At 40.6% G+C, this 13,247-nt stretch overlaps 1 protein-coding gene across 1 annotated transcript; it reads left to right on the top strand.

Moving 5' to 3' along the window:
• The first annotated feature begins 315 nt into the window (after positions 1–315).
• cfap73 (cilia and flagella associated protein 73) lies at positions 316–13,237 on the top strand. The gene is made up of 7 exons (XM_084414617.1): positions 316–436; positions 614–725; positions 837–941; positions 1,037–1,237; positions 12,170–12,391; positions 12,544–12,699; positions 12,858–13,237. The coding sequence occupies exons 1-7, from the start codon at positions 387–389 to the stop codon at positions 12,951–12,953; spliced, it is 942 nt and encodes a 313-aa protein (XP_084270743.1). The 5' UTR covers positions 316–386; the 3' UTR covers positions 12,954–13,237.
• The last annotated feature ends 10 nt before the right edge of the window (positions 13,238–13,247 follow it).

Below are 13,247 nucleotides of genomic sequence, written 5' to 3'. Positions count from 1 at the left end.
ACTGATCCATACACCAAAACCGTTGTAGGAGATCTATATGATGTACAGTTAGTGTTAATAAAATGATTCACTCAGCAACTGCAACATTATTCATAAAGACCACTCTATTATTATTCACACCAACTAAGTATTATCAACAGCAATCTTGACAAAACGCATTTTTTATGTTTAAATGCCTGTTTAAAAATGATCTAATGTCTAATCACGACGTGAGATGGTATTTATTTCGGTAAGGAAAAACATCAGTCTTCTCTTCAGTAATAACAAAGTTGGAATATTAATCTGACACTAGAGGGCAATAGAGGAAAACGCTTTCCTTTTTGTTGCCGTGGAAACGTCACAAGCAGAAAAAGTTTGTCCAGAAAGCTTTTTGTAGGACTTAAAAGATGAATTTGGAGGATTACTTTCAGTTGGTTTTCAAAGAACGACTCTCATTGTAAGTAACTTTATATGTAATTTATTACACCACGAATCTTGTTTTTGTATCCGTTATGGCCACTGAGATTCAGAGTCGTTGAAGTGCAATTAACTGTAGTCAAAGCTTTGTTTGGGCGGATAAAGATGGTGAATTGCATGTAACGTTAAGTTACTCAGAGATTGTTCAACCCTTTAGAAATAAGGCCGAGCAGAAGGATTTGACGGATATGAATACAAACGTAATGCAGCTTTTGGAGGTGCGCGAGGAGTGCGCGAGCGTGACCACAGCACTGGAAGCGCAGAAAGAGGTGGTCGTATGAAAACAATTACATAAACTACTGTATTTACATTTTCGCTGTTTCATTTTGAATGAGTGTAAATTATGTTTCCGTGCTCCATCTTGTGTGTGCTTTTGTCAGGAGATGCAGATGAAGCGGGAGAGTTTAAGAGAGAGAGGCGAAAACATGAAGAAAGAGGAGGAGAAACTGAAGAAATCCATACTGAAATATAACAAGTTTTTGCAAGTAAAACAACATTCTAAAACAACTACTTTGATATGAATGAATAATATGTAAACTGACTTTTTGGAAACCTTTTTTGTGTTTCTCTTTCCCTTAAGGAAAATGATGCCAGGCGGTTGCGTGCCATAAAGAAAGCAGAGGCAGAGAGAGCTCAAATAAGACTGAAAGAACTGGAGATTCAGAAGCTAAAGAAAGAGAATGACGCCCTGCAGGCACGTAAAGAGCTTCTGGAGGAACGTGTCAGAAAAGCCATGTGCTACCAAGAGTTCCTGGAAAGAGCTGTAAAAATGTCCGGAAAGGTAGGCATTAAATAACTGGGTCATTTGCTGGGTCGTTTGTTGTGTCTGAATGGGGAGAGGTACTGAAACAACTCAGAGAAACTGTCAAGCTGTCTGGACTCACCTGCCTCATGTGACTGAAGAGTGAGACTTTCCACACTTTGAGAGTCTGAACTAAAGACTGTGTAGGGCAGAGAAGGTCTGCTTGTACATTTATGAATTGCTACGCCGGGTTCCTGCTGGGCATTTAAAAGTCTTAAAAGTCGAAATATTCAATACTGTGATAAAAGTTTACACTAGCAGTAGCTCCGGGTAACACAATGGCAAACACAACTGCAAAGGTGCAAGTTTTGCTCCATCAGAAAAACTGAAGGCTGTGGGGTCTTCACAGTCGTCACCTCCACCTGAGATGTTGGGCTACTGATAAAACAGGCCCTTATGTTAACTCCCGCTATTATGTATAAAAAGGAAGAACACTAGCCTGACGTCGTCATACTCATATTCTAGTCTACTTATTTTTACGATTCAAAATAATTCCTTCATTAATAATTTGTTACACAGGACTTTATTATATTAAATATTAATCAAAAATGATTCACACTTTCACAAAATCCAAACAATCAGTGTAAGACATTATTTATAATAAGTTTTATTTGATTCACAGCTTATATAGTGTTTTGACCTCGACATCCCAACTGCATTTTACCGCAAACTTTCTAAAGAAGGTGCAATCGCTTGTTTGCTAAGGGGTCAAAATTCTTGTTTTTCCTGGGTCAAAACTGGTCTTCGGTGGTGGCCGACAGACACTGTCATCCGTTCTTGCCCTCTTTTTTTTGTTGTGATTTTACCACTGGTTTGATTGGTTTACATACCTGTACAGCTGTTCATTGTTTGTTCATGTTACTTCACAGTGCATTAGGCTAACTAATGTTAACAAATACAACTTTTGATTTCAATAATGTAGGCTAATAGTAAATGGTGAAATTAACATTAATAAAGATTAATAAATGCTGTAGAAGTGCAGTTTATTAATAGTTAATGTTAACTAATGTAGTTAACTAGAGTTTAATAAATGGAACCTTACTGTAAAGTGTTACTGATTTGTTATACACAGATTCAGACGTCTCGTGAGTTCAGTGTTGGACAGATCAGTTGTTTTAACCATTCATTAAATAGAATCAGTTCAAAGGAGTCATTAGTTTGCGAATCGGACGTGTCATTAGAGGACCACGGCACGCGTTGTGCGATTATCCCGGGAGTTTAGGACATAGCACAAGATTTGTGTCAACACAGAAAACATTTAATCACTGGATAGGTTTTTTTGTTTTTGTTTATTCAAAGTGTTTTTTATTTCAGCTGAATGTGCGGAACGCTTTTCAGAGAAGATAAGGCAACGTTTTTTTTTTAGCACAATTCACACCCAGGGGTAATTCAGGGAAAAATCTTCCGATCTTTTACCTTCGTGTCAATCCTCAATTGATTTTTTTTATTAATATGCGCGAGGGAGCGAGAGAGAGCAAGACAGTTTGAAGATGGTGAGAGTGCGCACGCGACCAGGGCTCGCTCTCTCTCTTTCATCGTTCTTTCAGTAACATACGCCTTATCGCAAGGGCAGCAATCATGTACAACACTCACCGATCAAATAAGGCTTTGGGGGGACAAAATTCGCTTTGGCGGCCGAGAGAGACGGAGGGAGAGCAGGGAAAGGAAACGCAGCTGAACGAATACGCTGCGTGTTTTAAATAGCGTAAAAAAAAAAAGAATAACGAAATGCAATATGTGGCGGCCGGTGTTGATTCTGTGGCGCACCGCCACGAATTAGTCTATGTGTGGGAAACACTGCGGTTCCATCCTCAGAGCAACGGTCAAACGGAGAGGGACAACCAAGATTTGGAACGAGTGTTGCAATGTTTGTTGTCTTCGAATCCATCCTCTTGGAGTCAGCATCTCACATGGGTTGAGTACGCACATAACTCGTTACCAGTATCGTCCACGGGCCTGTCTTCGTTTGAATGTAGTTAAGGTTACCAGCCACATATTTTTACGAGTCTGGAATCCGAAGTTGCGGTTCCCTCTGCCCACGCCTTTGTCCAGTCGTGTCAACACACCAGGAGGAAGGCCAGACAGACCCTCCTCCAGGTGGGCTTGTGCACCAAGGCTCAGGCAAAAACCTGGCAGGACTTTCCATAGCGCAACCCCACTCAATGACCTCCCTTCTCTTGGTACCTGTAACAGTAAAAGGTAAAGAAGTGAAGGCGGTATTGGATACAGGGAGTACACCCTGATGCAGGAGAACCTGTGGAGACAGTTGGGAGGAGAGGCTTCATCGGGCACTCCAGTTTCCTCTCAAAGATTCATAATGGTTGATCGAAAAGTTCACCAGGCTATGCATCAGGAAATAGTCAGAAGTGGCATGATAAAGTATGCAGAGTAGACACCTATATAATGAAGGATGCCCATCTGGCTTTTACCATTATAGCTGTCTTGGACTTCCTGAGAGCTTGCCGTCCAAGCCATGCAGATTTACGGCCCACTAGGCAGATAAGGCCTACGGAGCGGCAGGGGAGGCAGCCTCAGCTATCCATGCCATGGCTATACTCCAGGTATTCCAGGCAAAGCTGCTCCAGTCCCTAGATGGTGTCGCCTCTGTGGACGCTGACGTCATCCGGGATCTCCGCTCGGCAACGGACCTCGCGCTGATGGCCACCAAGCGCTCCGCGCAGGCCATTGGCCGCTCGATGGGGTTCCTGGTCATCCTCAATAGGCACCTATGGCTCACATTAGCTGACCTGAAGGACGCGGACCGGAAGACGCTCTTGAACGCTCCGATTACTCCCTCCGGCCTCTTTGGTGACGCCATGGAGTCGGTCACTTCCACGGCGTGGTCCCGTCATTAACTTTGCCCCAAAACACTCCCGTTCTGAGACAGGAAGTTCACAATTTGCTCGAGAAGGGAGCGATAGAGCTTGTCCCTCCGAACGAGCAGGAGAGCGGATTCTACAGCCGTTACTTTGTACCCATCAACCGAGCGCTTCACAAGACGAGGCGAGAGGCTCGGGAGCGCGCGTGCAGGTCACGTCACTGGATTTCGCGGTAAATCCGACCCGGCACCTTCACATAAAAATAAGAATACTTGCTTTCCGAGGTAATAGCAAAACCCGCAAAGTGGATCATTTTAATGTGAGATTACAACCACTTCACACACAGGCAATAAAAAAAGGATTCATTTTAGTAGAAAAGTTACATACAGCACCTTTAAAAAATAACGGCTTTCTCGTTAAACGTAATTTAAATAAACGAGTATTCGAATATTTGATTTTTATGAGCCTAAATATTCGAATACAATATTTTTGAAAAATGCCCATCCCTAATTTAAACCAGTTGTGGAGATTGACCGCTTCTCTGGGTTTCTTTGCAGGAGAGAGCAAAGTAATTTGCAGCATTCTTTGAAGAAAGAAAAGAGAAGTCCTATTATTATCTTAAACTTCACACTCGCTCTCTTTGATTAAGCTGAAAGATCTAAATATTACTGCACACAACTATTTGAATTACTTTGTTCTATTTTGCATGATTTATAATTACAAGTGTACTTTGCTGAAATGAAGATCTCACCTTGTGACAAGCCATCTTTGGTCCAGATGTTCTCATTGAGCTCGTCCAAGTCTTCTGACTTTGGAAATTGCCCACACAGCAGCACAAACAAGAGTATCCCGAGTGACTAAACTGTCGCTGGTTTCCCGTGATACTCGCCGTTTAACTTATACTCAGGGGGCCGGTACAGTTTTGTGCCTGGAAAAAATACATTTGGTCTGATTTGTACATTTGTATTAAAGGGGTCATAGACTGGATTATATTATTATTTTATAATGTTTCCTGGGGTGCCCTTATAATGTTATTATGATTTTAACAGAAAAATTGTCATAATTTATAAATAAAATTTTTCCAAGCCTGATTTTAGCCTCTGATTGGAACGCTCTGTTTTAAGGGCCGTGTCTGCTGTGAGACTTCAGTGTAAACACTCACTGCTGTGATTGGCTGACATGTTTGCATATTAAATAGCTAGTATTACATGTGGAACTCTCTCTAAAACGTTTACTACGTTTTTACTATAACAGCTATCGAGATTAAGGAATCGTGAAAAGTATTGATCATAATGATCTATTCAAATCACATGAAAGGTTGCAGTGAAGAGCATTGAGCAGATGACAGACAGTCTGTTGATCGTGTATGAAATTACACCTCTGGCTTTCACCAAATAACAATGCAAACAATGTAAATACAGTAAGAGCTTCGTTGTACTGTACATTGTAACAGCGTCATGATTTTGTGATGATTGATATCAACGAGTTTTGGCAAGTGTCCAGATAAACTTGTGCTGTTTGATTGACAGCTTGGGCAATTGGAAAGGGAGCGTTCTTTGATCGCTTTCTTTATATAATTTAATCACAGTTTAAATAAGATTATTTTCATCCTACAAAGAGAAAGGACGTGAAGTTGATTGTTTAGTCACTGGCTTGATTTACTGATGCATAAACAGTATTGAACGATATTTTGAGAGATAATCTGTCTTAACTTGAATAATTACATCAGAAATCACTGATCACAGATCAGGCATTAGAATAAACATGTCTACTAGTACATACATGTTTGTGGCGTTGCTGGCAGATCCATATCGTAAAAGTCTGTTTGCAAAGCCTGCGCCGAAATTTACCAAATAATCCACAGTGAAATACACCGAATCCAAACAAATAATGCACTGCTGAGACATTCACATTGTTGGGAAAAAACCCCACTATCCTAGCATTAGGATCGTTTGGAAGGTAATGATATTGATCCTGTATCGATCTTTTCTCGTTCTCATGTCACTGTTCACTAACGCTCCACTTTTTTTAAAGACTCCACTTTTTAGATCCTGTCGTTTGCTGGCCTTGGTTTCAATAAAAGCAGTTTTTGGAATAACAAGAAAGTTTTGAGTTTTGAAACTTACAGGGAATTTTTATAGTATAACGAACTCTTAACTGTCAAAGGATCAAGGAACATTTGAATTCTCATTCTATGACCCCTTTAAAGGGACACTCCACCCATTTGCATTAAGCTTTGCATTGTTAGAAACCCAGTCATACTATTGAATGGTCGTGCAACACTCTCTCATTTTCCCCTGAGACGGGAGAAATCCGTTATTTACCTTTTACACTTCCTCCTACAATGACGCAAAAATCGTCATTTTGCGTCATTGTAGGAGGAAGTGTAAGAGGGGGGGATTTCTGTTGAGACTACAAGCACTAGTTCCTCATCTTTCCCAGGGGGCGGGACCCGCTTACGCTACAGACCTATTACAGATCAGTGGGTGGGACTTTACTCTCTGAAACTGAAAGCAATATCCTCCATCTTGTTTGAAGCTAAGCTAACAGGCGCTGTGGAGACAGATGTAAAGTAATGACAATAGCGGAGGAGAGTGCTCAATATGATATAGAAGAAGAGGATTTCGGAAGTCTGATGCTTGAATCAGGTGTTTGTGCCTACCTTTACAAGCCGCATTATAGCGAAGAGCCGCCGAGGCAGAAGACCTGCCTGCCGCGGACGAGGAGCCCGGACTGGCTCGAGTTAGGGCGGACTGGTGGCGCCGGTGATCTCACTATGCAACTCATAGACTGTAAGATGCAACTACGAACACAGAGATAGAGTCCGTCTGCGGCAAAGAATTTCAACGATGACAATTTCTCCTGGACGAAATCTCTGAATCAGACGAGGACACGGACGTTTGTGTTGAGAACTATCCTAGTTTCGCACCGCATATGTTCTGACTGAACATCCAGGTACCATGCAATAATTCACCTTTTCGAAAGAAATACAAACGAGGAGTAATGAGTTCGCCAACTAACTAGACATTTTGTGTGAATGTGAAATGAATTTCAAGCTCTGGTGGTAGCTAGCCTTGTAGACGGAAGAGTGATTTCTCTTATAGGCAGATATGCGCTTTCTGGATTAGTGGGAGTGGCTTGCGGAGCTGTGCAATGTGGTGCATTGTGGGAGTTGTTGTCTTTCATACAAATGCGTCCTGAAGTTATTTTTTGTCTTTCCTCGGTCACGAAGGCACCAAATTAAAAATTTATTTTACATTTCGACTACATATATGACCCACTTTAAATAAAAAACAATGTTCAAATGGGTGGAATGCCCCTTTAAAGCAACATTTTGACTAGGTATTCATTAGCATGCAAGAAATTATTTGATGCTATTGATTTACAATGGTGGATCCCATTATATGATGCAAGTCGAACGGTCTCAAACTCGTCATCAAAGTTTGAGACCCACCTTACACCTCTGGGGAATAATACATACCAGCAAAGGACGTGTATCCCGCATTGGTCAGGATTTCAGCCATGGATGTGGGCATGGGAGAGCAGTGCTCTACCACTTCCCCCGCCCACATTTTTCCTACTGGTCAGGGATCGAACCGGCAACCCTTCGGTTACAAGCCCAAAGCCCTAACCAGTAGGCCACGGCTGCCCCTTTACTGACTTTATTGGCCTAAAATGACAATTTTATGTAGGAAATAACACAGAATGCAGAGTTTTTTCCCCCTATTTTTACAGAATTGAATAAAGTTATTTAATAGTGTGTGTATGCAGTGTTAGACACTGAGTTCTATCTATTGTTTAAGTGCACTTCACTGTTGGAGTGTCACTGCTATACTTGCATCATAAATATTGTGCATATTTTCAATATTTAAATGACTTCAGGAAAGATGTCAATAAAACAACAATAAATCTAATAATTGCACTTAGTGTTAGGTACGTGCCACCTAATATGGCCTAATAGTCCTAGGAAAGCAACTATCTGTCATTTTACATTGCAGTCATTTAAATGTAAGTACAGTATTTATTATAGCTGTGTGTCATAATTAGTGAAATATGGTAGCCTACTGTTGTGAAAAACTGTTCATATTGCTTTATTATACTTTTTTTTTTGTGCCGACGGCCCTTGGTTGGACGGCCGTTCTGGACTTTTCCAGTTGACTCTACAGTCTGATGTGGTACAGACTGTAAATTGAGGGACATCAACACAGAAGTCAGCCACATCCAAGCCTGGAGCTGATGTGACACAGACTGTAAATTGAGGGACATCATCTCTACAGTCTGATATTGCATAGACTGTAACTTGAGGGACATCAACACAACAGTCAGGCACATCCAAGTCTGGAGCTGATGTGGCACAGACTGTAAATTGAGGGACATCATCTCTACAGTCTGATATTGCACAGACTGTAACTTTAGGGACATCATCTCCACAGTCTGATATTGCACAGACTGTAACTTGAGGGACATCAACACAACAGTCAGGCACATCCAAGTCTGGAGCTGATGTGGCACAGACTGTAAATTGAGGGACATCATCTCCACAGTCTGATATATCACAGACTGTAACTTTAGGGACATCAACACAACAGTCAGGCACATCCAAGTCTGGAGCTGATGTGGCACAGACTGTAAATTGAGGGACATCATCTCCACAGTCTGATATATCACAGACTGTAACTTTAGGGACATCAACACAACAGTCAGCCACATCCAAGTCTGGAGCTGATGTGGCACAGACTGTAAATTGAGGGACATCATCTCCACAGTCTGATATATCACAGACTGTAACTTTAAGGACATCAACACAACAGTCAGCCACATCCAAGTCTGGAGCTGATGTGGTACTGACTGTAAATTGAGGGACATCATCTCTACAGTCTGATATATCACAGACTGTAACTTTAGGGACATCAACACAACAGTCAGCCACATCCAAGTCTGGAGCTGATGTGGTACTGACTGGAACTTGGGGGACATCCACACTGCAGTCTGCCACATCACGGACTGGAACTCGAGGGACACTGGCTCTATGGTAGGCCACATCACGGACTGCAACTCTATAGTCGGATGTAGCATAGACTGTAGCTTGGAGGACGTCAACACTCAAGTCAGTCGCAACACAGACTGGAGTTTGGAGGGTATTGACATTAAAGTCCGAGAAGATACAGCTCAAAGAGTTGAGGACTTCAGCATGACCAGGTTCCTCTGCAACGCTGAGGACTTCGGCCTCACTAGTACTGGTGACATGCTGAGAAGTCAGATCTAAAGAGGGAAATGATATAACCAAAAGATGTTTTAATGAAATGCTATTAATAAAAGATTGATAACCGTATACATTACTAGACACTAATATTGCTGCAGCTAAGCTTGCTGTAAATTATGAAGCAAGTTTTTGGGCCTTTCAGACAGGTCTAATTCGTGCATTCTGCTTTCTCAGTTGTCGGTCAGTGAGCACATGCAGGAATGTTCTGTTCTCTGTTTAAGTGTCAAATTAAACGTAGTTCAACTTTTCAAAACATACCCCAAATAAATTTCATTAAGTTAAGTTTACATTCATTAAGTTAGTTTTACATTAAGTTTCATTCATTTGTGTGTGTGAATATCAATGGGGCAATCCAGATTTGCTTGGTAACCCTTTAGTAACCATACATGCTCAAATGTAGAATTCATTAATTTGCCATCTGATTAGCACAACATTTTCATTTTCAGACTTGAATTAGGCCCACTGGGCAAATGTCACGTGGCATAATTATTATTCTTGAGCAATTTCACCTTCTTAGGACTTGTAAAAACAGCATAAAAACTTCAATAAAAATCTGAGGTTATACATTTTAATGTCTGTTTAAAGTATATTATGTTACTGAATTCTCTAGTAGTTTTTTAATTCATGGTTGAACATTACTATTATTTATTAGACTTTAAAAACAAAACTTTACATATTCTACATACTCTACATCAATAACATTGACATGTCTAGTCCTCTTTCATACCTTGACTTGAGCTGGTCTTATTGGTTTTTGCCTTCTTCTTGAAGGAAGGCCACTTTCTCTTTTTTGCCACTTTCTCTTTTTTGTGTAAATTCTCCACACAATCAGAAACATCTACACATTTAACACAAGAAAATGTTGAACCCATTTTCAAATGCTAAATAACAACGCTGCAAGAAATGCCAGTAGAAAACTGTCAGCAAAGTAATGAATAGAATGTGTCTATTGACCATAGACCTGTAAGCGATTGTGACGTCACGTTCTATGACGCATTCCCATGCGCATTCCAATGCAGGCTCAGCGTCACTGGTCAGCGTCACTCTGTGGGCGGGGCCTCAGCGTAGGCGACAGTAGTGGGAAGTTCGATGTTCTGTCGATTTGTCCTACCTGTCCTACCCTGGTCCTACCTTGTCAGATTTTCCTACCGTAGCGCAAACTTATAGCCATATCTTATGGCGGGCCAGAAGATCCAAAAATAAGACTAATGACTTGTCGTGGGAAGTCACTTTATTATAAACACTAACGTTACTGATATTCCCCACTGACAGGCCTTACTCTCCTGACACAGCGAGCGACTCATTCATGTACATTGACCTAATATTATAATAAAATCTCTACCCATTCTACATTATGTATTTCAAATACTGTTCTGGTGTAATAATGTAACTTTTGGGTCTCCAGCCGTTAAAATTTTTCTTTTAAAATGAACGCGCTGTCGATATCTTCTATAACAGACGCGATGGCGGAATCTACACGATGTTTCATGAACAAAGTTCGGGAGGAGCACGTTCAAATAATCAATCCAATCAACTTGTCATAGACCAATTACCATGTTTACCCTATCAGCATGAGAGGAAGCATATATTTATTCACTCTGTCAACTCACCTAACATTCCTTGACAGTTTTCAGCATCCTTCCACTCACTCTTGGCCTGTTCTTCCACAGCCCGGAATACGGGGGGGGGTACTTTGGGTTCGGGTCGAATACCGATCCCGGAGCCCTCTCCTCGGACAGTACGCCAAATATGCATTTATTCTATCTGACTTATTTGTAAGTGTGAAATCTCAATTCTCCAGCGGCAGTCATCTTTGTTGTAAACGAATTCAACCCAAGCGGTCTCGACGTGGATGATTACGTTACTGTTGATCAACTGTCCATCATCGTATAAAGCCCGCCCTGACAATTTGATTGGTCCGAACAGCTTTTGTTCGGGCATAATAGCTCCACAACGGATCAAGTCCAGACCGAACTTCCCGACCTAAAAATGTTGTGGGCGGGGCTAAGTTCGGCTGGCATCCAGGCTAGAAGAACACTGCTCTGGTGTGGAATTATTACTTTGTTTTTGAAATGCCAGTAGGATGGTGGATGAACTGTAGAATGAAAAACATAATGACCATCTGTCATTTGATCTGACACATTACATCCAGTTATGCATGTAAGATTTGAACTTTTATTAATCACTGTTACATGTTTTAAGATTTGCTTACATAATATTATGTATTTTGATAATGGGTAAGTTTGTTCTTTATGTGCATACAATATTAATGTACATTTCTTCAGGTCTTAAAAAATCGTACATTTGATTACCCTTGAATGCTCAATATGGCAACTGTATACACTGGAGGAATGATAACTCTTTGTTTACTTTATTCATAAGCGTACCAAGCCGCTTTGTCATCAGCTTGACTTTGTTTAAATGTTTTTATCACTCATCAGCTGGAAAAAAAATGTTCTGAAAGTGATTCTTAAGATATCGTTTCTCTGTGCCTTTATTATTATAGTTGTGGTGTGGACTCTGCTATTCTTTATATTTAGAACAATATTTAGAACTATATCTTTATCATTATCATAATAGTTATCGTCCTTGGTGTGAACGGTCCTTTATTCTGTGTGGTTGGATTTTCTGCTTTCTGAATGAGGCAGATGGGGTAACAAGAAAATATCCGCATAAAGATACTACTGAGTTTGTTTAAATATTTGAAGACAAAACATGCATTTTTGAAAGTTTTATATTACATTTGAATATTGTATAGTAATGTAACACTTTTTCTTTCTCTCTCTCCCCCCCCACCTCCCATTCCCCATTTTTCGCATGACATTTGAGTTTAAGAATATTGGTCAAGTCATTGGCCGTCTTCAAGCACTCCAGTCTATTCACAAGGAGCTTCTAGAAAACCAGACTGCGTTAGAGAAAGAGAGAGAGAGGACAAAGCGGGAACTGACACAATACATAAATAAACAGCGAACTGTTCTCCTGCACTGTAACAACCAACTACACCAGCAACAGACGCAGCTAGACAGCATACGCTTAGAAGCATACAAATGGGTAAAAACATACACACACACACACACACACATTTATGGAGGGTCAGTGTGTTAACGTACATACACAAAAATACACACAGATGCCACTGTGGCACCTCTGTCTTTTGTACCGTTCTGTCTCCCAAGATTACAGATTATTCATGTATTCTACAGGAATTAAAACTGAAGCACTTCCGTTCCACTGCAGCAAAAGAGATTCTCTATTTTGCTCAGCTGAAGTCCACGATCCATAACATTTATCAAATGATCACACATTACAACAGAACAGTCTCTGTGGACACTGAGGACACCTTCAATCAGTTGGAAATGGTGAATAATGTTTTGTTTGTCAAGTATTTGTTGCTGTTTTTTTTATTAAAATGAGGTACAGTAAAGTTATTAAGAGTCATCACAGCAATGTGTGATCAAATGCAGCATATGCAATGTTTCACAACTGCTGTGTTGAATAACTCTCTTTTTTTCTCCAGATTCAGAACTATTTTCAGTTTATGGGAGCTCTAGTAGATGGTGATCTAAAGTCCAACATTACGACAATGCCGAATCGAACTGAAGAAAATGATTGAGGAGATTAAGACCCAAGCTCTGAGGATGTACAGTATATCAACTGAACATGACCAGATGTGCCTAAGCTAAATACAAATCCTCATCTGATCAATCTTTTGACAGGATTATGCACTGGGGTGGGGAGGGGCAGCAGGGATACTGTATGGAGATTACAAGGATGATTCATTTTAAGGGTTTTCCCTTTTAATTAATCACTGAAATATTATCAAAGCATATTGCCCTCCTATTTCTATGGAAGCTTGTTTCCGCCACTGAATAAAACAATAAAAAAGGTAATTGCGACTTTTTATCTC

Source organism: Rutilus rutilus, assembly GCF_951802725.1.
Source record: "Rutilus rutilus genome assembly, chromosome: 7".
NCBI lineage: Eukaryota > Metazoa > Chordata > Actinopteri > Cypriniformes > Leuciscidae > Rutilus > Rutilus rutilus.
The sequence above is the reverse complement of the archived record's forward strand: the minus strand, read 5'-3'. Positions and strand labels throughout refer to the sequence as shown.